Below are 27,257 nucleotides of genomic sequence, written 5' to 3' on the forward strand. Positions count from 1 at the left end.
GCCCGTGGTGCACTCCCTGCGACACCGGTCATTCACAAAGACCTTGCAGAGGCAGCGGAATTTTACAATATCACCTCACTAGTAAAACTTGCAGAGGACAGAATTAGAGGAGACAGCAAAACGTCACAGCTGCGGGTGACGCACGTGCACCGAGGGCTCCAGGGTCCAGGGGCGGAGCTCGCGCAGACCGGGTCCACCAGGCCGACGGGGGGCGGCCGAGCAGCTGGGCAGCCGCATCGGCTCTTCCTGCGACGACAGGGGTGCAGAACAGGCGGGTTCCTCTAAGGGGTCCCCCAGGAGCTGCACGACTGCCCCGCCGGCCCAAGCAGGGAGCCCGGCGAGAAGGCCACCATTTTGCGAGAACGGGGTTCAAGGAAGGATGTGAGGAAGACAGTGTCCGCAGCTTTAGAAATGTTTTACCTTTTCCCAAGATGCAACGATCCGCCATGTCGAGGAAGCCTGACTGTGAGAAAAAATCTGCTTTGTACAATTTCTCGAGAGAGGTCTGGGTGTGACTCCTTTTGTGCCCTCGAGGTGGGCGGTGAGGGACGGGGCCAGCTGTCCGAGGCCTGGCGTCCCCACTCAGGAGGCCTGCTGCCCGGGTGGGCGTCCCCATAGGGACCTCCGCTTGGTTTTGCCAAGGGCCTCTCGGGCCTGAGGCAGGGCGCTCCTGACTGACCCTTTTAATCACCGAAGATACCTGAAAGGACAACGTTCTTTTTTTTTTTTTTTTAATTTATTTATTTATTTATTTTTATTTTTGTTTGTGTTGGGTCTTCGTTTCTGTGCGAGGGCTTCCTGTAGTTGCGGCAAGCGGGGGCCACTCTTCCTCGCGGTGCGCGGGCCTCTCACTATCGCGGCCTCTCTCATTGCGGAGCACAGGCTCCAGATGCGCAGGCTCAGTAATTGTGGCTCACGGGCCCAGTTGCTCTGCGGCATGTGGGATCCTCCCAGACCAGGGCTCGAACCCGTGTCCCCTGCATTGGCAGGCAGAGCCTCAACCACTGCGCCACCAGGGAAGCCCAGGACAGCGTTCTTGTTGCTACATAAACAGACTGTAACGGAGCCTGGGCCTCACTGGTGGGCAGTGGCAGCAGCGCCATGGCCCCGGGCTCTGGGTGCCCGCTCGTCACCGTGGCAGCACCAGGCCCTGGTCCTCGGGGCAGGGGGTCTGCTCTCCCTCCTCGATGTGGTGGGTTGGTGGTTCCTCCTGGCCTCCGCGTGTTCACTGCTTCCCGGGCCTCCTTCCTGACCCGGCCCGGATCAATCGAGGCTTCTCCATTTGTCATTTCCAGGCGAGAGCCCTGTGCATCTTTTCTTTCCCCGTGTGGACAGACCACACAGTGTTTTTACTTCTTACAAATGCTTGAAAGTACTGCTGCCTTTGGGGCTGGTCTGTTAAGTCAGTTAAAAGGAGGTACAAGTTTTGCCTCGTGGGACCCACCCGAGGGCTCGGGCGAGCTGGCGCCCATCCCTGCCTTGGTCTTGCCTGGGATGGAGGTCGGGGCGGGGGTGTCTGTGCAACCAGCTTCTGGAGCCGAGACTCCGGGTCACGTTGCAAAGCCGACGTTTACAGCACATCGCAAACATCTCTTTCCCACTGGCTCTCTAGTCCTCTTGTGTAACTATGCACGTCTCCCTGATATTTCTGGGGCGTTGGGGACACAGCCTGCACGGGCCCTGCTCCCTGACATGACGTTGGAGCTACTAGGATTCCTTTGAAACCTTCCTCGGCTGGTCGTGCGGCCTGTCAGTCCGGGGGGCCTGGCTCGGAGGGCAGCTCTGCTGCCTGACCTTGGGCTTCTAGGCAGGTCTGGCTCCAAACGCTTCCAGAGGCTTCTCGCCTGTGCCCTCTTCTCCTTTGCCAGTATTGCCTGATGAACCAAGTTCTGCAGCAACTAGGACTTACCTCCTCCTTTTTGTAAGGTCTGTTGTATGTTGCTAAATGTTTGGCTTCATTGGTTTATAGCAGCCTTTCTATAGGGCACGCTTAGCCCTGCTGACCCGTCCTCCCCGGAGCCCATAGGGGTGGACGGCCCCTTCTTGGCCCGTGGGGCCCTGCTGTGACCTTGACATAATACATAGGCTTGTGGCTTCTTTTTTTTTAATTTAAAGATATCAAGACTTAATTCACTAAAATTTATTCTAAGTGGATATTTTTACTTTTGTACTTCTTTAAGTATCCATATTTTATCGGCTTACACTTCATGCCTAAGTTTCCCCTGAAAATAGCAAATAAAATTGTGTACTTGTGGGGAAAAAAAAATGTTTAGGGTAATGGTTAAAAATGAAGATGCTAAAATCAGAGAGAACTGGATTGAGGTCCCAGCTGCCCCTACTGCAAGTTACTTCGTTAGGCCTGTTTCCACTTTGTGTCAGGGGGCTTATCATAACCTACCTCATAGAGTGAGTCAGTGTATGATTTAATTGGACAATACTGGAAAAGTCCTTAACCTGGTGCCTGGATTATTGATTTAGGATTTAGAATTACTCTTATTATTTAGGTCAATGAATACTCATAATTATTATTCTCAACAGGTTTTTTCAAAGTTTTAGTTTTTTTAGGACAACTAAATAGATTCACCGTATGAAGATGCAGAAAGCTTAAGCAATTATTCAAATGATTCAAATCTCCTCCTGTTTTCATCTTAATTGTCTGAAAAATTTAAATGAAATATTTGAGTCAAAACTAGCCAAAAATTTGCTTCAAGTGGGCCAAGTTTGCCTACCAGAGCAGCCATAGTTACTGTTTAATAACTTACACAAAGTCAGAGAATGGACCAGGCCTATGCACAGCCACTCCTGGGATCACTAAGGTATGAAAGAATATTCTCACTGACCTCATGGGTGCACCAAGTGGGATTAGGAAGAAAATAGGGTTTATTCCATCAATCCCACAAAAATGTCTCCTTCATTCTTCATAGCCACATGTTAAATTTATGAAAATTCTTCCATCTGTGTTTTCTTAAGATCCTTTTCTTTTTTCTTCACCATCTTCTGAAAGATTGTTTAACTTATATGTATTTACTCGCTGTTCTATGTCTTCTATAAAAAGCTTTTTTCAAAGAGGGAGAAAGGAAGTAAAGAAGCTAAGTAGAGAAAACTCTATTAAAATGTTTTGCTGTATCCAGCCATCAGCAGCTAGGTTATTTTTCAAATTTACATAAGGATTTATTATCATCTTGACTGCAATCATGTAGAAAACGAATGGGGTACAAAGTACATGAGGCTAATTTAATAAAACGAGCTTTCTTTGCTTGTGAAATCTTTGAAGAAAGGAATCATTAGACAGAGACTTGCCTTGTTTTCACCGAGGTCAGGAGGCATGTCAACTTGGAGAAGTGCCTTTGGCGAGAAGTCCTTAATTAGAAATTCCTCGGGAGCTGCTCCCAGTAGGTGCTTCGTAAGACGAAAAGACAAAATAACTTAGCAGGGAAGCCCTTACTAAAGGTAAGGTTACAACGTCCAGGTTCAGGTGAATGAAAGAAACAATTTGCTGACAACAAAAGAGCAAAGCTGTCATGATGGGGTGCTGGATTTTGAATGAAAGTCTCTCCATCATATTAGTAGTAAGTATCATTTTTGTTATTTAACTTTAAATATATACATTGACTATCTTGATTCTTAGGATAACTTGTATAGCGATATGAAATAAGTTCAAGTATTGCTCTGGTTAAAGGACTGAAACTTGTTAGAAAACATTCAATAGATCTATTTAATTTACCCTTGCAGAATCATGTAAGTCATGACTTTTAAAGTCAAGTAGTTTGCTTTTGCATCATGTATGAATGTTTCTCTAAATCGAATGAAGGCTTTGAATTAGACTATGAAATTGGAATTTTTCTAGAGTACTTTCTGAGTTGTTTTTAAAGATTTCCTCCTTCTTGACATCACTGACTTAAAACGTGATAGCAATGTTGATTAGGATGGTTTTGTACTTTTCATTAATTTCCTTAAAATATACCCATATGTGTTTAAAGTCTTTTTTTATAAAGTTAACAATTTCTTACCATTACAATCACTGTTAAAACACTAATCTATGAGAAATAAGCACTGTATATTGTGGTTGATATTGAGAAGCTCTTCATTTCACTTTAAAAGAAGAACCCCAAGAACCCCAAGTGATTTTGAATAGAAGAAAAGGTTGAAGACAGTATTGATTGGTTCTTTTTTCATTCTACTCTAGCTCTCATGGCTGGGAGTAAATTTATATCTGTTTATTGACACATTCTGTTGGTATGAAGAGGAAGAGTCTTTCCTTTATACACGAGTTATTCTGGGAGTAAGTAGATTTGGGGACTACACATTAATTATCATTTCAGAAAAGAAAATGCATTCTATTTTCCCCGGCTTCCTTGTTTTCACTGTATCTCTTTCTTGTGTGTTTATATATGGGCAGTCAACACTGGCTTGGGCTCGAGCATCTGCAGTGTGCCTGAATTTTAACTGCATGCTAATTCTATTACCAATCAGTCGAAACCTCCTTTCACTCATGAGAGGGACAAGTAGTGTGAGTACTAAATTATTTGAAATAATTTCAGTTGTTATGATCTAATATGTGTCATTGAAAACAAAGATGTGCTTCACTATGAAATTCCCAATAATCCTGGTTAGATTGAGGTTTGTTTCTCTGTAGTGAGAACACAGTGACTAAAACTGAACGTCTGAAATTGGTACATCTGATTTGTCTTTTGCTTTTGCCATTGACTCCCTACACGACATTGGACTCATTGCTCAACCTTCCCCTGATGCGTTTGCTTCATCGGAAAAGAAGAGCTAATAAGATTGACCTGACTCATGAAGATGGAAGTATTATAACAGCTTGAATTATTACAATTTCTGATTAAAAGGAGCTAAATAAGTAGATGAGCCAAATGCACTAAAGAAGCATCTCTCTGAGTTTTCAGCCCAGGAAAACAGTCACTGTACATAGATTTTAGTACGTAAATTTTAGCCCCTGCCAGACATATTGGGGCATTTCCTAATTATGTAGATTTCACCGTGTTGGGTACTTACCTGTGTTTCCTGCCAAACAGAATAATGCACTGTACAGAAAAATAAGACCTTCAATAACCCTTCTAGACTACATAATTTATTATATAATCATCTTCATAATTTTATGAATATTTAGTTGTAGATGAATATAGAGCCTTTCTTTGTGTAGTAAGGAATAATTTATAGACTACTTAAACCATGTCACTGAGGATGATGGTTACCATCTTCATTTTCTAAATTAGCTGAGGCATGATTATTAGCAGGTTTATTCTAGAGTTTTGGCTTATAGCCAGGCAACTACTGACTCAGTCACTTTTATTGAGTTGAAATTTCAGCAAAGCCAGTAATAACCATTTGATTTTGCTTGTTTAATTAATGGCCACTAATTTTTGTGTCATGTAGCCTCACCTTCAGTAATTTAGAGACAGGGCCTGAGTCTTGCTTTCTTAACTCTTATGACACTGTTATTGCTATGATTTTCCCTGAATAAGACTTTTAATTTTTGTTATTCTAGTGCTTCAGAGGACCATGGAGGAGGCAATTAGACAAAAATCTCAAATTCCACAAACTGGTTGCCTATGGGATAGCCATGAATGCAAGTAAGTGCTTGTTATTAATTGCCTGATTAATTTTATAATACCTCCCATTCACTTTATAGTTTTATTTCCTCCCTGCCAAAGACTCACCCTTAGGTAAAAGAAATCTTTGCCTTCCATCTGACCGTCCAAACCTTACATAAATGGATTTTTAAATTTCTGATTTATACACCTGCAGTCTTCCCTACCAAACCTTCAATTTGTCAAGGAAAAGTTTATGAAACTTCATTTTCATTTCTGAATAATTAAGCTTGTTGATAATACCATGGTAAAAACCCACTTGAAAAATGAACACCTTGTTAGTCACTATAATTCACATCAGAAATAAAATTGACCTATACCCAAAATCTCATTCAGTCATAGGAAAATGACTATCAAATGGTATTATGGGCAATAAAAAGAAAAAAGAAAAGCAAGATCATGTGAACAAGGTTCTGAATAGTACTGAGCTAGTGGATATAAAAGGATCTTGAAAAGATATGAAGCTTTATAGGTATATAAAGTGTTATCACTATTTCTTGAATAGAAAACAAGAGAATTCAAGATAAAGGCACTAGAAATTAGCATCAAAGGTCAAGGTTAAACTCTGGTGAGGAAGAAAGGAATGGGCAGTAACCAACTGGCTTGTGGTTTTGTTGGGCAACAAAGACATTGAAATAAAAGGCTATCTGAACAATAAAGAGTTATGATTCAGGACTGTTTACCTCAAACTAATTTAACAATAAACTTTTTCTCATTTGTTTTTATCCTCTCATGCATAAAAAATAGCAGAGTAAAAAGAACACTCAAAACAAATGTGGGTTTAATTAAGCAACAAGACATGACAGACGGTGCCCCAGTGCCAATTAGCACAACTTTGGGTGTGCGCTGAGATGTGTGGGGAGAGTTCCCTACCGGCTGTCTTCAATGCCAGATTAAACCAACCCCGGAAACGTTTGCAAAAGGTCTTTGGGGTCTGTTAAGACTTAAGCGTAAAAATACATCATGTCTTAGAGAACACTAGCGAAAGGATGGAGGACAAAGAACAGGGCTAATTCATGTTTGTGTTCCAAGGCCTGCAGTAGCGCTGAGTATATGGAGGTGCCAATAATCTTTGATGAATGAGTGAATGCGGGAAGGAATGAAGACTCAGGGAAGCAGATTTCAGCTCAGAAATGGAAGTCTTTGCCAGACCTTGAAAATTGTCTAAAATTAGAATGAGGGTCCCCTGAGAGTGCTGAGTTCCCTGTTGGGGGAGGTGTCCTAGTGGAATCCAAATTGCTCCTTGAAAAGCACTTCAGAGAAGGAATTCAAGGAATCTCTAGGCTTCCTTTAAAATCTTAAGAATCTTTAATTCTGTATTAAAAGAGGAGATGAAACACAGTACATGGCAGGAAGAATATGATCACTCTGCAATAGCTTTAAGGCAGAATTGGATTCTAAGAGAAAGTTACAAAGATATTACAGAGAGAAGGAACAAAAAACCCCACAGCATCAAAACAATCAGAAAAGAAATCAAAGAGTAAAGGAAAATATGTATTATGCAATAGGTTTCTCCTTAAACCTTTGGGTATGTATATTTCTTCATCTGGAATCATATATCAATAGTATACCTGCATCAGTGATGTGTACTGAATATCTCCCTCCCATGTGCAAGATACTCTGATAGGAGCTGTAACCTTCTGAAACTGGTACAGTCAGTAATGTTTTCAGAATGGAGTATAATTCATAGGGACAGCAGTTGACTAGAATCAGATAACCAACTTATTTTATACCCCTGCTAGTGATGGGTTGTGTGATCTCGGATAAGTTCCTTATGTCCTCCTCTGTGGAATTAAAAGAACAATAATTCGGGCTTCCCTGGTGGCGCAGTGGTTGAGAATCTGCCTGCTAATGCAGGGGACACGGGTTCGAGCCCTGGTCTGGGAAGATCCCACATGCCACGGAACAACTAAGCCCGTGAGCCACAACTACTGAGCCTGCGCGTCTGGAGCCTGTGCTCCGCAACAAGAGAGGCCACGACAGTGAGAGACCCACGCACCGCAATGAAGAGTGGCCCCCGCTCGTCACAACTAGAGAAAGCCCTCGCACAGAAACGAAGACCCAACACAGCCAAAAATAAATTAATTAATTTAAAAAAAAAAAAAGAACAATAATCCAATCTGTCCATCCTTGTAAGATGCGCAGACCATTTGTCAGGAGTGGACCTCTAGGAAACCGACAGACTTCAAGGTCATTCACTGCTGCTCTTGCAAAGAGAATCAGATCCAAGTTTAACACGGCCAGCAGGTTCCGCTCATCAAGCCCCGCCCACTGGCGCTCCTCCTCACCTCTCACCGCACCCCTTTGCTTTTCCCTAGCTCCTGGTGGTCCCTGAGCAGTCTGTGCCTTTGCTCTTGCTATTCCCTTTGTCCAAAATGCTTGTCCTCTCCTTCATGGGGTAAGTTGTTGCTGTACCCAGGACCCGTTGCCTGGCCAGCTTTCCCCTGAGCCTCCAGGTCTGGGCTATTGGCCCTCCTCACCTGCGGGTCCAGCCACACCTCCTGCCATATAGTACTATTTCTCAGACTCTGATCACCTTAAAATTTGCGACTGTGCCTTATGCCCCTTGGCTTTCCTGGTCCCGGTGCGTAATAGGTCCTGAACAAATTCGGTCAAACCTGAGGATGGGTAGAGAAGTCAGCTAGCAGGCAAAAGAGATCAAGAGAATTACTGGAAAAAGAGACAAGATGTGAGAGTTGCGGGAGTCGCCAGGGAACCGGGAGCAGTTTGGGGTGGACCAAAGACAGAGTGGGCAGTGAAGAGATTCAGAATGACGCCAGTCATCCAAGATCATCAGTTCGCCTTCTGCTATGACGAGACAAAGCAGGAAGCTCTTTCTCCTCGCCCTTTCCCTCACAGATCCCTGGAGAGAATCAAGTATTCTCTCTGGCCCTCTTCTGCTTGAGTCCCCACTGTTTGCCGGGCTCCCAAACATCTCCCGGGGCTGTGCCAGCAGGGTCTGACTGCTTCTGAGAGCAGATCCTCCTCATCTCCCACCTCCATGGCAACCAGCAGCGCTGCGGTTGTTTCCATTCCAGGCAAAGGCAGGAGGGTGGGGAGATGGCTCTCTGCTTCTCCCAAACCCTGACAAAGCAATTATTACATTTCACATTAACTACAAAACGCGGCTGGCAACTGTGCTTTTAGGAAAAAAAAATGCTAAGCCCTGGTTTCATAGATATACCTTTGCTTTTCACATTTTGTCCTTCCGGTGTATTCACTTGGGAGCAGCTGAAAATGTCCCCGTGCTTATTTTATTAGCGTCGCCCATTATGCTGCTTTTCAAATAGCCGACTGGCTTAATAGAGGTGTGTAACCTTGGAAGAAGTGCATCCACATCGAGGTTTGCGTGCCAGCCTCTAATTTCTCATCCATTCCCCTATAAGTTGAACTGCAGGCTTTAATTGGTCAAATCATTAAAGGATGTAATTAGGGCCTTGTGAAAGTAGGCTGGGGATGAGGAGGGAAGAGGCAGACAATGGTATCCATAATCAAGGGCATCGCCGAAAATGCAGTGACAGGAACTCTTCTTCCTTTGGCTTCCTGCCTTCCTGCATGCCTGCCTATGATAAGAGCTGCTGGAACCTTCTTCAACCACTAATAAATCATTTTCAGAGCCCTATAACCTCACTGGTATAAAAATCATAGTTTCGCAGCTTCTCCGTTATTAATGCAGATCTTTCTGGGCTCTCTGGTCCACAGTAGACCTTGAAGACACTTCCAATTGAATAGTAGTACTTTGAGCCCGAGCTTCCTTCAAGGGGTCTGTGAATAGTGACCAAGGCAGCTCTCTCTCTCCAAATTCTGCAGCTTGCATCTGCTAGGTTCCGGGGTAGACAGTGACCCACATGTAGCTCCTGATGAGTTGCTGATTAAACCTCAAGAAACAGAACACAGACAGGTTGAGAGAAACGACCTCAGAATCGGGGTGCTAAGAAAAAGTGATTTGGAGGCCTCACCACAGAGAACAGTCCCAGAGGCCCAAACTCTTCAGGACTTGATCCCAAAGGAATGGCTACTAGTTCTGCTTGAGGCACGGGGAGCTCCAAGGAGGCTCTCTACCCCGTCCTGCCTAACATGATTTAATGTGATTTACAAATGAGTGGCATGCACAGGAAGCCAGAGAATATGTGTATTCTTGCAGAAATCAGACCACAAATTTGAAAGTTTGGGGCCAGATTCTGAAAAGCAGAATCAAGAAACACAGCCAGGATTTGTCCCAGTGTCCTTCTTTCTAAAAGCTGCTTAATTAGGAGGTGACTAACTCCAGAATGACTGTTATCACTGACAGGCAGGCAGAAAGGTAGCAAGAACTGGCCACACTTCCAAGATTCTCCCTCAATTACACTCCCTTTGATCTCCTGAAAAAGAAAAAGAAGGAAAGAAAGAAGGGAAAGGAACTTTCTCAGGGCAACTGGCTCTAATTGTAGCCTTTATGGTTTTTTTGTTCACTCTTCAATAAAATCTCCTTATGTGAACTCAGAAGTTCACACAGCAATTAAATGTGCATTTGTAGTGTGTCTAAGATTGTGGCTCTCTTTTAACTGTAAAAGTACTTTGGTAAGAAAATAAAATTGTGGGAAGACCCAGTCACAGCATCTTTTCGTCTGGCATTAAGGTGGGATCTGGAAATGCGTACCTTGGGCTCTTCCAAGGGCTTTGGCAGAAAGTCCCCAGAGGCACCAGGAAGAAGGAACCTGTGTAGTTGGTGACACTGGATTTGCCGTAAGACTTAAGAAACCCCTTTGAGACAGTGTTGATTTTGAAAACATATTAAAGCATAAGTTTCATGTTTGCATTGCTCTCATATTGGACTACAGCTCCCTTTTAGATGACAAATACTCCCAGTTAACTTCAGATGGAGACACAGGAGCCAGACAGCTGGAAGGGAGCCTAGACGTCAAGGTTTAGTCCAATCCACACATTTTACAGATGAGAAAACAGGGACTGAAAGAAGTTAAGTAACTGAGAAGTATCCTCTTCAGTATTGTTTCTCCTACATGCTCATATCAAATCTAGTAACATGATATGATTTTGATGACTAAGAAAGAGGAAAATAAAACCATATCACTATTTTATCACATACTTGAAGCAACCGTCACTGTAAATATAGCATGGCTATTCATATTAAAACAACTAAAATGTATAAAGGGAAGAATAGGAAATATAATGTCTGAAAAAGAACAAAATCAGTATCTCTCCTGGTATCTATCAAGTCCCAACAGTCCTGGATTTGGTAGCTGGGATACCTTTGGTTCCAAGCCAAGATCACAGTAAAATTAGGGTCTGATCTAAGAGGAAATAAAACATTTAGACAAACAAAATGGGCACAAGCAGTATCCTCTCTGAGAATTCCTGAGATAAGTAAAATAAGATATTCTACTTTTTATTTTCTACCTGTGAAAAGAAAACAAAATGGAGGTAGCTGGAGCAAAGGAACATTTAAGACATGAATTTTAAAGTACATAAAAAAACTGGAAAGAATGATTTTCAATATATTCCCTCAGGAGCTACCTCTTGCAAAGCATCTTGGGTTTTCTTATACTACGTCATTAGTTTCTTCAGCTCTGTTATGGGAAACCTGGCAAGAAGAATAAATAAAGAGTTCAATATCTTTGCTCATTCAATAAATGTACTTAAATTTAGTTTATCAGTGTCAAATTCTCATGTGGAAATCAACCTAACAGAAAATAGATTGTGATCAACAACTCATTACATGGGAGAAAGATGTTATAGAACGTAGACTATAAAAGACCTAGAATTTATCCTGTGTTCCATTTCTGACCATCACATGTGGATTATGTAATGGTAAATACATCGCTTAATTTTTTGCTTGAAGCTCAGTATCTATTTCTGTAAAATGGGAACAACTGCTCTCTGTCTGGTGTGCTTTAGTCCACAAAGGGAGAATTGAAGAAAGCTAGGAGCAGAGGAGTGAGGGCAAAGGGATATAATGTAAAAGGAGTATTTACACCCACCTACAAAGAGGACTCCAAAGGTCATGGTCAGTCATCAGTCTTAGGAGCTATTTGACTCTAGATTAAAGACACCAAGTGAGCCATTCAAAGAGTCTAGCTAAGCCCTTAGGAGAAATTCATTTTCAGTAAACTGTAAGGGTATAACAATTATTGATTAGTGAAAAGCAGTATAACTTAAAGGTCAAAAGATGGGGCCCTGGAATCAAGCAAACAGGGTTTTATCCTACCTTTGCCATTAATGGACTACAGGTCTTTTAACTTGTTATATACTGGTCTGTAAAGTGGGAACAAGATTAATACCTGAGGATTACATGAGATCATATGCCTAAAGAATTTATAACAGTGTTTGCGGTATAGTAAGTATTCAATATATGTTAGCTATGAAAAATATTACCTGTTTTTTTCAAGACTTTAAGATACCAGAAAACAGCAATTAAAAATACTGGACAACGTTTATGTTCAATTTAGCAAATAGTTCCTATTTTATATACAGCATATTGCAAGAGACTGCTGCCGGGTAAGCTTTTCCAGCTCTGTGGACGCTAAGACCAAACAAGGCAGCCCCTTTGTAGATGTGGCCGCACATAGTAACAAATGGAACATAAGGAGGAAAGACACTGCCCCTGGGGTGCTAACCTCACCAAACCCGTAGGGAGACAGTCAACAGCACAGACTCAGAAACACTATAATGTGCTTTGCCTTCTTAAGTGAGCTTCAACCAAAAGTATATTTGCATTGATTTCTAACTAAAAGGCTGTAGAAAAATGTGCTAAAACACGTATTAGCAGGGAAAACACTACTCCAACAATGTTGTACGCAGATTGACTCCCTGGACCTTTCTCCGTTTCTGTAATCTTATGGTCACTCTGCAAATCATTACTAAGGACAGCCCGGTGCTAAGCATGTGCCAGGTGTTGAGGTTTCAAGATGAATGAGTCTTGAGGGGTCAAAGTCCATCAAGAAACGCAGGTATAAATAAATACTCAGAACCATAATATCTGGGAAATGTCATCAAGGTATGACATCCGTGCTTGTGGAACCGAAGAATGCTTGAGAAGAGAACTTTTGAATTGGGTCTTAAAGCGTGAGGACTACTTTGCAGGGCAGAAGAGGGAATGGCTCTGTTCAAAGAAACTCAGGTGGCAGAGAGAAGAGGCTAAATAGAAGATGTCATTTCTAAATGTATCTGATACTGGGACCAAATGCCACCGATATTCACAGAACTTTCTCCTGTTCCTTTTTCCCTCACTCCCCATACCTCAAGCCACAACTTACAGCCATGGAGGACCCCAGAATTCACCCACAACTGTAGAGATTTATAATAGTAGTAGCCTCTGCTGCTTTTCACTGTGGGTGCAGGAAAAAAAGAAAAACATATCAACTGGGAAATTATCTGTACTCTGGGTAATGAATTCTCATTTCACACTTGAATCTGATCCCAATGGCAAGTATCAACTGGCCACCCAGCAGGGCTTCCATTGGTAGGAAAAGACTCAGGATGTCTTTGTCTGGATGTTGTGACTGCTGGCTTCCCCACAGATTTCAGAAGACAGGGAAGAGTAGCATCGGGCACAGACTTCTTAGGCTGGATGATGCTGTGTTCTGAGCTTCTTCTCTTCATTTGGAATTTAGACATCACCAACTCCCAGAATTAGAAAGCTGAATTTTCTTCTTAAGGATATACAGAGAGGCTTAGTTCCATAAATACTGGCTTATTTCAGTCTACTAGGAATAACACATGCAAGTATATGTGTGTATGTGTACATGTAGGTATATATATACATGTACACTGAATTGTATAAAGTAAGAATAAAAAATATAAAGTCTGAAAGAGAACAAAAACACTATCTCCTCTGGTATCTATAACGTATGTCGTATGCATATATATTAGTGTGCATGATGCACAGTATTCTAAAAAAATGCTTTCTTATTTCTTGGGAAAAAAGGTGTGTGTGTGTGTGTGTGTGTGTGCACGCGTGTATAGGATGGAATACATATATATATATATATATATATATATATATATATGAAATTAGCTTGTATATCATAATATCTATTCCAGGTCCAGAATGATTATATGTTTATAATTAAATTATGGTGAATTGAAATTTAATTTATGTGAATATAATTAAAATGAATGTTGTGAATCATACAATATCTTCTGAAGTATTTGATTCATTCCATTCAAGACACTGGGAAAGATGCACAGATTACTCTTCCTTAGATATTGCAAAAACCAGAACAGAGAAACTTGACCAGATAGGCACTGAGTTTCTGAGTAACTACCAAGGAAGAAATCCACATGGTGCATGTCCCATGTCATCCCCGGCCCGTAGCCATCCACATCTTGGCGCATTTGTGTAACCTGGAACACTACCACTGGAGCCAATCGCCGGAAGCAGAGGGACTTGCAGCTGCACTTTCCAAACTTGGCGACACCCCAGATGAGACCTACCTCAACCCCATCCGGACCTTCCACACAGTGAGTTCTCCTTGCATGCCACCTAGCTCCTCATCCCCCAAATTCTTCAGGAATACTGTATTTCAAAAGCTTTTAATGAAACAAAAAGCTAGAGAGGTTTTTATGCCAAATGCTAACATCAGTTTCACCGTTTAAGAAAAGTTATTTTCTTCTGCCATCGGTGTTGCTGAGAAGTTACGAACAAGAAGAAAAACCGACGCCACTTAACTAGTTTATAGCAAAAAATAGTAAATACACCTAAACAAGAAATGCAATAACCTGTTAAAACCCTAACATTTAAATTTTTTCAAGTAGCTCATGATTAGATATTTTTTTGCTTATGTTAGAATCATAAAGAATGCGAAGTGCCATCCAAATTCAGGCAGGAGGAATTGGATGTCTTCATTGTCAGTTTGCACATTGTTTTCTGGATCCCTTCTCCTGTGCCATTTTTGGCACACGGGTGACTAGCTAGTTTGGCAAATCTGATGCTGGGCAAAGCGGCTAATTCCAGAATAAGACCCGCATGGCCAGTGACATCATTAATGCTAATTAGCTGTGTGCCCATGTGGGAAACAAAAAGAATACCCAAAGTGTAGCCACAGAAATCCACCTGTAAAGATTAAGACATTTCTCTCCTTTAATCCACCCTCTACCTCTCTCTTCCTGATTGATTTAAACGTTTGCTATGTACTACCTACTATATTGGAATACGTATCCAGCATGTTAACGAAGCTCAAAAATCTGTATTGCCCAAGAAGAGCCCCAAGACAATACTCTCCAGAATGGAAATTTCTCCACTACCATCTGGGCCATCCCTTTAAGTGACCCTTTTGCCCACACAGCCTTATTCGAAGAAGCAAAATTCAAAGTCTCTTTTTGGGGAAATTCTTCCATGTCATGTCCTCTAATTAGCTTAAGATGATTTTGAAAAGCAGGCCACTGATCAAGTAGAGCTACATTTTCTTAGCTGACAACAATTAGAAGCTACAGATGCCCTAAGCTTGTGGGAATGGAATGCCTTTGGTGCACTCATTTGAGCTGCAGGATTTGTCTGGGCATCTACTGGGGTTAATTCCTTTCCCCACTAAGGCTCCGGAAAATTCATTGCAATACACACCTGTGAATAAATCTCAACATTTTGAAGAGACTATGTAATAAATAGCACTTATTATAAATATTTTTAAAGCAATTTAACAAGATGATTAAGCTACTCCCTATATGGTTATTTCGTAATTTTAGAAGCAATATACTATCTAAGTACTAATTAAGTTCAGGAAACCCTCTAATTTGGGATATTTAGAGAAAGATGGGTATCAGTAACACAATGTGTACATTACAGAGTATTTCTAAAGAGACACAGTGGAATTGTTTAAGAGAATCATTGCAACTGAAACCAGTCTATAAATATGTCGTGACAAGTGAGAAGTGAGGATTTGCTTTAATAAGCAAAGATGAATGATTTGTAATTAGCACGTCATATGATGTAAACGGATTTCTAAAATGCCTGAGTACACTTGAAAAAAGTCTTTAAAATGTTTTACACATACCCCTTTCAATTTTATTTCCACTCTTTGCTCTATGAAGAAAAAATAAACAACAGAGAAGTCCCTGTCCAAATTACCTTAAGATCTCAAAGCAGCCCAAATTAATGAGATTTTACTGACAAAAGATATAGTGTGAGTTCACTGAGCTCATTGTTGTCTCAAAGATAGTAACACAATGTGTGAATACTAATGACTTGGCCAGAACATGGGAAACTCACAATAAAAACAAAATGCTCTGCGATTCACATTCTAAAAAGCTATTTAACCATCCTCTACACTCACAGGGCAGAATTCTGGCCTTTTGGCAGGGTCTGTCTGATAAGGATAGCTGTATCTTTATTGATCACCTGGGATTTACAAAGCCTTATTCCAAGCCTCCTGAGGTAACATGAAAGAAATGCAAGTCATGGTCCTTCCAATTAAAAAGCGAGAGCAAGGAATAACTGCCAGGGGAACAGAGTGTGCAGCTGCTTTATTAGGAATGCCCCTGAGGGACCTCTCCAAAAAAGTGTTTATTAATGTTAAGATGCAATTAAGCATGGACATTCTCATTTTTATTTTAAAAATTAAAAACTTGAAACAGCTTTATTTTGCAGTATTGTATCTTAAAATGCATTTTCATATATTGTCCTAATTTCAATTCAACATAATAACTTTGACATGACAGTTGATTTATACAGATGGAAAAAAAAATGTAGTTAACGAAATGGCATTGGGCAAAATTTGAGCAGAGTGAATTTCCACCCTCAGGTGGAGTAGAGGAAAGGGCAAGGAAGTTCCCTCTAGAAGTGTATGGGGATGCTTTTCAAGGCTAATATGCTTCTGATTAGAACATTTTGAATTGCTACCTGCTTGGACTCTCAAATATTGATCCTAAAATGGAAAAACAGGACTGAGACCCTAATGTCATGGTGCTTGTTTCTTTTAGAACACAATCACTGAGTTGCTAACGACAGTCGCGGGTATTACTGGCCTGTTGATCTCTCTGGCTTTGATCTTGATCATGACCTCTTCCACCGAGTTCATTCGGCAGGCGTCCTATGAGTTGTTCTGGTACACACACCATGTTTTTATCATCTTCTTTATCGGTCTGGCTATCCACGGGGCAGGGTGAGTCTTTATGGTGCTCAACGTGTAAGATTTTATCTCTGTGAAACTCAAAATAGTCTTAGAAAGTCTTTTGGATGGAAAAACATGACATGCAGGACTAATGGACACATAGAATGTATGAAAAAGCACATTCACTGTGCCAAACACCTTTTTTAATAATACTGAAAATAAGCAACATAGATGGTGAAGGATTATATTTTTCCTAACTAACTCTGTTGGAGAGTCTTGACATGTATATAAGAATTTTAATGAATGCTGAGTAACAGTAGATCTCTGTTTCATTCAGAACCTATTTCCACGATCCAATTTATATGGGATTCGTTGGGATATATATTTTTGACACCCAGAGTTTACTTCTGCTTGACCAAAATCATCCCAGTGTTGGAGAGGGGACAGTGTGTGAGATGGCCAATCTGGCCTAGGCTCTGCCACTAGTCTTCAGAGTGACCATGTGCAAGGCTTTCAATTCCCTGAACCTCAGTTTCCCTGTCTGACCTCTAGGAATCCTTTTTCCTCAAACATCCAATAAAATGTTGTGCTGGCATTCAACACCCGCCTGATACTCTTAATTCCTTCATCAGGAAGCTAGAGCAGCAGCACCTGAAGTATAGCACCTTCAAAGATAATGTTTTCAGTTCTTTAAATATTACCAAAATGGCTCTAGACCAATTAACCAATTGATGTCTGTAAACTAGGTTGTCCCATATTAATTATTTCATAAACTGATGCCCATTTTTCCCATGTTAAATTTTCAGAGTACATTTATGTATATGCATGATCAATTTGACCTTGAAAACAGTCCTGCCCAATAGAGACGGTGCTGTTATCCCCATTTCATAAGGAGGAAACAGATGTTCAAAGGGTTAAGTGATTCGCTCAAGATCCCAGGACAAATAAATGGCAGAGTCAGACCCAAGACACTGGTCTTCAGACAAACAAACCTTTACTCGTAACAAGCCCTGAAGATTGGGTCTCTACTTTCGTGAATAAACCATTCCTCGACACTTGCAAAACTGTGCCTGGTGATATTGCAAAGCCCTGTATGGCTTGCCAGAAGTTCTTCATCTGCTACCCACACTCACAGGATCCCATGTCCTGCACCTTGTTCTGCCACCACGGCAGCTGCTGAGTGCAGGGGTGCTGAGTCTCAGAGGTGGGCTCTGTTTCTGCCCAGACCTGGAAGGGCAAACACAAGGCCAAAGAGGCGGGATGGCCGAGCAAGTCACACACCACGCGGTGACTGTGGATCCCATGCGGGGCCCTCTGGGATCTCTTATCAATCCGCACCTCCCAGCAAGTCAACTGCGTCCTCCAGTCTCCCTCCCACACTAGAAGCACCCCTCATCTCAGCCCTCCACTTCTTGAAGGGGGTCGGAGCAGCTGCCACTGCCTCTGCCCAGTTAAGAGCTCCCCCATCATCTGTCAGCTTGTCTGACACACAGACATTGTAGGAGGAAGAATTGCCCCGGGGGTGTATTTTACCCTAAAGAACTGGCCATCCCTCTGCTAATCTTTAGAAACCTAGTCAGTCAGTGTTCATATTGACGCTGCTGCCTGGCTAAGGGCTTTCTAGCCTCTTTTAACTTTAAAATACCTGCAATTGACTCTTCTGAATGTGCCATCCCTCACCCTGACTTTCTGTATTTGGAGGGTGGGGTGGATGGTATGTAGTCCCCCAGCCTTCCACCCCGAAGACTGTCAGGCCTTCCTTTCTCTGTGGGTTCTTCTGCCGGTGCCAGGGTGTTAACCCCTGTAGTTCATTTGAGAGGCTCTTCATAATCCACATGTGTCTAGAAGAACTCTTCACAAAAATTACGCATGCATCGCCCTGATCCTTCCTCCCCGGCATTCACACCCTGGTCCATTGTAGAAGCACAAGAGGATTTCAATGGGCAGTGTTTCATCGGAGATATTTTTTAATATCCAAATAACATTTCATAAGATGAAATTTTTTTAGTCATTTTAACTTAGTTGGAAGGCTTATTTTGGGATAAGGGCCTCATTTAATCTTCTCAGCGTGAAGTATTCTACAGCTACTGTTTACAGCAAAAAGTAATTTGCAAATTCTGTACAAAAATGCCAAGAAGGATTATTGGAATGTGTTAAAGCCCACTAATCTTCTTATTTTGGGATGGCATAGATGAAGACATAAAAAGTTTTAAAATTTTTAAAAAGATACCTACTGCATTTGAGAAGTGTTCTGAGGTTCCTTTAGGTAAAATAAGAAATGTTGTCTAAGGGCTGAGAACGAAGGTGTTAAAATTTACAGATCCTTTTCCTCTGGCTCCTATTTTTTATTCACCCTTCCTCTGTCTGGGCGTCATTTGCTCATGGGAGATTCACAGATAGTTTTGCTCATCTAACTCAGTGGGATGTTATCCAGTTTGGATGACTTCCATAAAACAGACTGGGACAAAGGCCAGGATGGCAGTTCTCCAGGCTGTTTCCAAGGGCATTGCCATGCCCTCCTCCCAGGACCTACGATGCAAAAGGAGACGTGTTACTCCACAGGCTACCCAGGACCTGAGCTGTGTCATGCTAAATTTTCTCTGTGAGGATCATGTTCGTCAAAAGTTAATCCATGTATTTTACTCACAAACTGCTAGGAATTGAGCAACACCTGGATTTCATGACCTCAGCATCACATGCTTCACAGCCTGTGCACCAGTGGGTAAAGGGAGGAATTTGTACCTAAGCAAATTGTCCAGGGTCAATGGGTACTGCATCTGTAGCAAATATAGTATAGCAGGATCAGGACTTCCCTGGCAGTCCAGTGGTTAAGACTCCATGCTTCCACTATAGGGGGCATGGGTTCAATCCCTGGTCACGGAACTAAGATCCCACATGCTGCATGGCACGGCCAAAGAATGAAAAAATAATAATATAGCAGGATCACAGGACTCTTGATCCAGTGCTCCATTCACGAATGCCAGCTTCCTTTTTCACTCTCCAATTCAACAATATCATCTTGAAGGCACATTTCACACTGACCTATTTTTACCCTGTCAAATACTAAGCCTGCTATCGGTCACTGGGAGGAAAAATACCATTATTCAGGGCACTTCTTTTGACTTCTTCACTTGATAACTTCTAGGTGCTCAGAAACAAACCAGGAAGGGCAGAAGTTCAATAAATTTGCAAAAGACCCAAATAGTACAAAGTTAGCCAATTAGCCCAAATCAGCAATCAGGACAAGATGCAACCTAATTAAATTCAACAGTCTACAAAAGGATGTGTTCCAACAATTTTCCTTCATTATGAATTCTCTAATACAGACACTTTCAATTTAACACAAGATAGCACCGAAGGGCACTTCTTTTCTGGTATCTTCAAAGTTACTCGAAGCTTCTTAAATTCCTGTTTTTAAAGATGCTCAGGGAAATACACCCCAGCCCAGATTTCAAGACAGTGGAAATGTTATTGCAGAGTCCGTCGTAGACTATGTATCTGTGGCATCACAAGACTGCACAAAATCAATTTCAAATTTGGCGGTTTTGTTTTGTTTCGTTTTTAATGGCAAGTCGGATTGTTCGAGGGCAAACCGCTGAGAGTCTTCTGCTACACAACGTCACCTTCTGCAGAGACCACCTCGCTGAGTGGCAGACAGCTGCCCGGTGCCCCGTGCCTCAATTTTCTGGCAAGGAACCTTCGGTAAGAATGAGCCCAGGAGCTTTTAGAAATAGCTGTCGCCACAGTTAAAATAGCTAGAGCTTTTATATGCTTGAAAAAAGAACAGCCCGTGTCACCATGAGACAAAGCCAACTCTTTATTAAGTGTGCTAATGGAGAACTCGAGTTATGGATCATTTTACGAGAGGTTGCCTGCCAAAAGCACTTTGTTCATTTTGAAATGTGTTCTTGCACTTACACTTAAATATGGATGGCTGAGAGGGTGGGAATTCAGAGCCCCGCAAGCACAGTCCTGTCTCCAGAGGAGTCAGAAAGCTGTTTGGCTCACCTCCCTCTGCACTCAGCTCCCTACCCCCTGAACAACTGCCCTCTCCATTCTGAGAATTAATAGCATCCCTTCCCAAATGAACATTAGGCGACGACCAAATGAGAATCATGCCCTCTTTATAAGCTTGCCTTCTTTCTTTCCACAACTTTCGAGATGGAAAAAATTGAGTTTACGTGCATTTACTTCCTGTTCTAATTAAACTTTTACTACTGAAATAATGAGAATATTAGCCCCAAATAGACTTAATCAGAGTAGATGATAACGTCCACAAGATCTCAAAAGTAAAATTTCCAGGGTATGCTGTAAGCATGACACTTGGTGGCGTAGATAAATAGAAACAGTAATTCTCTTTGGTACCCTCACAGGTCTTAGAACAATGCAAACCTTGGGGCAGCTGGGTAATGCATGAAGGAAAGGAAATGAAGCCAGCAGATTAAAACAAGGAGGAAACAAGTACCAAAAAATATGTATCATTAAACAATGGGAAGATAGTTTTCAGTATATAAATGGTGAGGATTCGGGAAATTCTGTCATCAGCATATGAAGAATATAATGATTGACTTTTTCGAAAATCCTTAAGTCTATTAAATTAAGCGCTGGATTTTAAGAGTGGAAACAGCTAGGAAGAATGTTTAAAACCGAGAGAAGTAGAATAGATGTGTCCATTAGACTGTGGTTCTTTTAATGGCCGGTATAGATTGTCTCTGCCTTAAACCCAACCATCGGGAGCCACTACCCAGCCTGCATATTAATGAGGAACATGAATGCCTCTCTAAAATGTTCAGCTACAGTGTCTCCATAAAAAAATCAATACTCTCCCACACCTCATGAATACAGACTAGAGCCTGCTCCCAGCCGTGTATGCTGACATTCACTATCATGAAAAGGGGGGAAGGTACCCACCTCTCTGTTCACTCTCCCCTGCTATACTTCCTTGCACACCCAAACTCATGTTGTCACTCTTTCCCATTATTTTTAATGGATCCTGATTCAAAGCGTGTGTGGGCTCTGTAATTACCACTTGGCTGAGCTGTACGGTGTTCTCTCTAATGTCTTAGAGACACTGAATCCAAAAGGCATCCCAAGGACAAGTGCCCTCGCTTCACTGCACCACACCTACCCCGTCTTTGCAGGAATCCATCTCTTCCTCTTTGCCTCTCTTAACTCGGTGCATTTTCATGGTGCTTTTCTCAATAGAGTATTTATCAGTTCACCTTTAGGGGTGTACGACTCCCATGGTAGAGCTAAGGATGCTTTGTACATCACCTCATGTAAACTGAACTGATCAAAGGAAACAGTTATACTTTGCAATCCCCTTTTCCCCCACTTGACTCACTCCCCCTTTCTACCCAAACTCACAGACACATGCAAGACTCCAGACTCTATAAAATTCCTCATGCAATCCATCTCAAAAGATGCCTGGTCTTCCTTAGCCAAAGAAGCACCTTATTTCATTTAACTGCAACATTAACAAATAATAATAGTAATAAGACTGGCACTTTTTAAATTACTAGGGAACGATGTCAATGGTATAGGAAAAAGCTTTTAACTGAGGTAGAATCAGTTCAGCAAACTTTTGCCAAGTGGTTATTATATTCTTGGCATCGCAGTAGACGCAGGATTCAGGGATGTGGTTTCTGCTCCTGGAAATCTTATTGTCTAGAAAAAGAGGCCATTCATAAGCACATACATAAAATAAAATCAAAGCCAGCATGTTCTTATTTCTGGTAGGAATGAAAAACCAGGAGTGAAAGTGGAGGAAACAAGTTTCATTACTGCAGCTTTTAAATCAACATGGTTTTATTTCTATCATAAAATACTCACTGTACCATGACTTTTTGAGTATTTTTAGAGAAGAAAAAATAAAGCTAAAAATCCACAGGTCTTTTAACATTAAAGAAACTTAGATACTAAATAGACCTGGCCCTTTATTTAATAGATGGAGAAATCGAGGTCCAAGGAGTTTTTATTTCTTACCTATGGTCACAAAGGGCATTCCTAGCAAAATCACATCAAGGAGCCAGAGCTCCTAACTCTGTGGCCATGAACTTTCACCTCTCTACTCTTCGACATTCATTCTGAATCTCTGGCCTCCTTCCACTCCTCATTTTGTCAGCTCTCTGCTGCTATCTACAACTCTATGCCCCCGACATTGTGTTTATCTCTGTGAGTAGAACTAAAACATTTAAGAGCTTGGAGGGAGCCCAAATAATAATTTCCGTCAATTCTCCCATTTTATAAAACAGAAAATTTGAACATAAAAAAACCCAAGATTTTCCTAAAGGCATAGGGTGAGGGATGGTTACCCCAAGACCAGAAGCCAGGTCTTCTGGGTCCCAGTCCAAGTTGTACCTTGCCCCTCCCGCTCTGGGCCGTGTCTCCTTGCTCTTGCCTATCCTGGTCATCACTGCTGGGATATATATCTTTGAGTATTCATCTCTGGCCATCCTCTCCCTCCATCCCTACCTTCCAGGGGCCCCAGGAGTATCACAGTGTAACTAAACTGGGCTTTGTCCTCCTGGAGCAATTTATATACTAGATAGAGATAGAGCCAAGGATTAATAGCTTACATTCTCCTTCCTGACTAACCGTACAAAGAAAAATAATCCATTCCATTTTATCAACATGGAAAAAGCAGAGACCATGACTGACTTGACACCAACAAAATGAAGTGTATGATGTCGCAAACTTTCTAAAATGGGTGTGGAAGATTACTTGTAAAAATACATAGAAACTATGGGAGTGGTTTTGCTAATCTGTCTCTAAGCTCATATAGAAAGAATTGCATCCTTGTTATCATTTCTGTAAATATCCAAGCCAACTCCAAATATTTTTTGGTTCATTCGAGCATAAGAGACCTAAAGATTCACTGCTTTGGTCCAACCCCATCCTTCATGTCTACCCCTTCCCGCCTTATCCCTTCCTCTGATCATCCTCACCTCACCCACAGCATAGGTGGACAGAAGGTTTTATTCTCTCTGCTATTCTGAACACGTTGCTGAACCCCACTGAGGCAGAAAAGAATAAGTGGGTCAAATTGCTTTGTGTTGCCTACATAAATCGAGCCTTTATCAGGCAAACAAGAGGCTCCCAGGGAAAAAGCACAGAAGGTTGATGTAGGTGAGAAAAAGTGCCATGCAAACAGACCTAGAAATAAACAAAAGAGGTTTAGAAGAAACAGGAACGATAACAAAAGCAAAAATGATGCTGAAGGGCTTGTGACCTGTCAACAGAAAAGACGGAGAAGGATAATAGATAGGGGAGTAATGAACAAGGAAGGTGATGAGTCAGTCGATGAGGTTTCAGTGAATACCTGAGTTCAAGAGAAGGGGACACCCTTTCTGTTCCTGAGTTAGGATTCTAAGAGTGAGGTCGGTGGATCTAGAATTCCAAGGAGGGAATTCGGGGAAGTTAGGAGGAGGCTTGGGTTCTAGTCCTGGCTCTCTGTGACCTCCTTCTGTGTCCCTAGGCAACTCATACTCATTCCCAGAACGTTATGTTATTTCTTCTTTAAAAGAAGAACTAGACTAGATTTCCAAGAACCCTTATCATCCTAAAATTCAATGAATTCATGAATCTCTAATAGTTTGTAAAGTACGTACCCTTCCTAATGTCAGCATTGGACAGAAGGAAGCATGATTACATGGGAAGAGCACAGGCTGGGTGGTCAAGGCCAGTTCATGTCTTCACTGTGCACCTTGTTTATCACCTTTGTGACCCTGGACAATTTGTTTCATCTTGCTGAGCCTTAGTTTCCTTTTCTGCCAAATAAAGAGAATATCATATGCCTCAGAAGGTTGTTTGATATCAAACCTAGTATAAATCTTCAAAATTTTTAAGTTCCCATTCCTTCCCTTTTAGGGGAAGCACACACCTAATGCTGTTACCCAACCCATGGTACGAGAGTAGCCTGCTGGTAAACTGATCCTCAGTAAGGCAGATTATACTCATAAAAGGTTAACACAGAATGGAAAAGTTCCCTGTCAGAATTCTCCAGACAAGTGTTGAGGCTTTTGCTCTGATTCTGTAAACCTAGATTTAAAGTGTTGAGGAACTGGGGACTTCCCTGGTGTTCCAGTGGTTAAGACTTCGCTTTCCAGTGCAGGGGGTGTGGGTTAGATCCCTGGTCGGGGAGCTGTGATCCCACATGCCTCGTGGCCAAAACAAACACCAAAACATAAAACAGAAGCAATATTGTAACAAATTCAATAAAAAAAGACAAAAAAAAATGAAGTGCTGAGAAACTAAGTTTGTTTTATTCCATATAACATTGGCTGCACACACATGTGTGAGTGTGTGTCGGGGTGGGTGTGTGAGTTGCTCTAGGCAGATCCCCCAAGTTGTGATGCATTGTTGGCCCCAAAAATTACTATTCGAAACATTTTTTATTGAATTTTCATGTCCTGTTAACTCAGTAATGTGGTTTGTAAGCCTTTGACTTTGGCTGAGTTTGGGAGCATTTATGACCCTATCATATATAAGATAAACATCAATCTGCTTTCTATTTCTTTGCAAACGCAATTATTTCTAATTACATAAAAGCATCATTGATCAAATAAGCATAAAAACCAATACAGAAGAGTTTAGTCTCTTAAATAAGCTTGTAGACTTCAAGGAATACTTGAATGTTATAGTATTTAATACAAGGAGATATCTTGGTTGTTGATAACTGGCCCAAACTTAAAGGAAAATGTCTGAACTCCATCGTGTTACGTATTGATTGGTTCAAATTGAAGATATTTGGATTCTATTTTCATTTCCTTTTCCTCTCTCTCTGCTGCTCTCTGCAGGCTTGGAAATGGGTTTTAGGCCCTGTGGTCTTGTATGCGTGTGAAAGAATAATTAGGTTCTGGCGATTTCAACAAGAAGTTGTCATTACCAAGGTACGCATGTAGGTTTACGTCTGAATAAAAACCTGAGTGTAGATGAAAATTTTTTATTAGCCCAAGTTTTTAATTTGCCATTTTTATTGCAGAACCATCTGTAATTTAGAGGCTCATCTTCTGTTCTAATAATTTCTTGTATCCTGTGCATCTTTTAGTGAGGCTAATTTTACTGAAGACAGGGGTCAGGGCTCTGACTGGTACACAGAATTCTGATAAAGGTTATGGTACAGCCCTGGAATCATCTGTATTTCTCTTTATTTCAGTGTCTCTCTAGGAGGAAAACGCAGGAGGGCTGAGTATGCTTTACATGGATCATAGTGACTTAGAGTATAATCACTTCCTCCACAGCATAAAAATACGAATGTTGCAAACGCACAAATAACGTACATATATTTTCAAATACACACACTCTCACTTGGAACCACTAAACGGAAGATGCGGGAACAGGCACCCTCAGGTTCAAAGGGAGAAAGGGCACTGGGGGGTTCAAAATGGAGAGGGAGTGCCCTGCCCTAGGGAATGAAGGCATGGTGGTAATATTTTCCAATCTTGCCATCCCTCCTCACAGCTCTCCAATTTTTACCTCGTGCTGGAGGAAGACCTCAGCAGATAGATCAAGAATACATGCCTAGGAGGACTTCCCTGACTGTCCAGTGGTTAAGACTCCACGCTTCTACTGCAGGGGTTCAATCCCTGGTTGGGGAGCCAAGATCCGGCATGCTGCGCAGTGCGGCCAAAAAATTTTTTTAAAAAAGAATAAATGCCAAGGAGACTGAAAGCTTACCCCAAACTCTCCCCCTAGTTGTTTCAATCTCTTAAAAGAAATTCTCTGCTAACCAAACCCATGCAGCTTTGCTAATACAATATTAACAGAATACTCTGTCTCTTTAACTGTCTTCATGAAAGCAGATGCACAGAAATTGCTTCATATTTCTGTTTTAAACTGCTTCTCTGTTGCTGTTTTTAAGTTAAGCACCAAAGGATATCAAGCTGTATCAAGAGCCAGACAGTAAAACTTCTGGAAATCTACTCGAGCTGTTACTAGGGAGACCATTTAACAGCAGAATCAGAACGAGTATCAGTAGGGAGAGGAGAAACTAATGATTAAAATGCTGTGAAATTCTCTTCTGAATGGAAAAATACTGTCACAGTATCTAGACACTAGATTCTGCCCCCTTATACCTCCTGCCACAAAAGAAGACATGGGAGCCTGGAAACAAGAGGGAAGTCTAAGAAGGGAAATTAGTTCATTGTCTCTGATAAGTAGCAAGTTATAGAGCTCTTTAAAAAGCAATAGCCTTTGCATCACGCTTTCTTACATCTAAAACTCAGAGCCTAGGTAGGAGGTTGGACGAGACTTGACTAAAACCACACCAAATGAATAAAACATTTCAGAGTATGAAGGCTGTTTTTTACTTAGAATGAAGAAATACGAGGGTTAGTTCACAAAGAAGCAGGAAAAGATGCACATCATTGAAAACAGTAACAAACTGGACCTATATTTTAAAACACGAAGTTAATTCTGTGGCTATTTTGATAACTTTAAGCATAATTAAGTGCTATGGATGATATGCTAGTTTATATTCTCTTGGGCCTGAAATTAACTGTGCTATCGAAATCGTGGCCACTTGGGACAAACAGTCACGTGCTGGACACCACTTTGTCCCTGGATGCAGCTGCCCAAATTTCCTACCTAGCACGCTGAA

At 41.5% G+C, this 27,257-nt stretch overlaps 1 protein-coding gene across 1 annotated transcript in view; it reads left to right on the forward strand.

The window, feature by feature from the left end:
• Nucleotides 1-3,524: 3,524 nt before the first annotated feature.
• NOX3 (NADPH oxidase 3) overlaps nucleotides 3,525-27,257 on the forward strand; it is a 57,808-nt gene continuing 34,075 nt past the window's right edge. The window contains exons 1-9 of the mRNA XM_057528053.1: nucleotides 3,525-3,569; nucleotides 4,187-4,282; nucleotides 4,400-4,510; nucleotides 5,510-5,594; nucleotides 13,927-14,076; nucleotides 15,639-15,658; nucleotides 16,527-16,708; nucleotides 20,230-20,359; nucleotides 25,456-25,548. Coding sequence (XP_057384036.1) covers nucleotides 3,525-3,569; nucleotides 4,187-4,282; nucleotides 4,400-4,510; nucleotides 5,510-5,594; nucleotides 13,927-14,076; nucleotides 15,639-15,658; nucleotides 16,527-16,708; nucleotides 20,230-20,359; nucleotides 25,456-25,548 — 912 coding nt within the window. The remainder of the gene's footprint in view (nucleotides 3,570-4,186; nucleotides 4,283-4,399; nucleotides 4,511-5,509; nucleotides 5,595-13,926; nucleotides 14,077-15,638; nucleotides 15,659-16,526; nucleotides 16,709-20,229; nucleotides 20,360-25,455; nucleotides 25,549-27,257) is intronic.

The sequence above is a fragment of the Balaenoptera acutorostrata genome, chromosome 14, assembly GCF_949987535.1.
Source record: "Balaenoptera acutorostrata chromosome 14, mBalAcu1.1, whole genome shotgun sequence".
Taxonomy (NCBI): Eukaryota; Metazoa; Chordata; class Mammalia; order Artiodactyla; family Balaenopteridae; genus Balaenoptera; species Balaenoptera acutorostrata.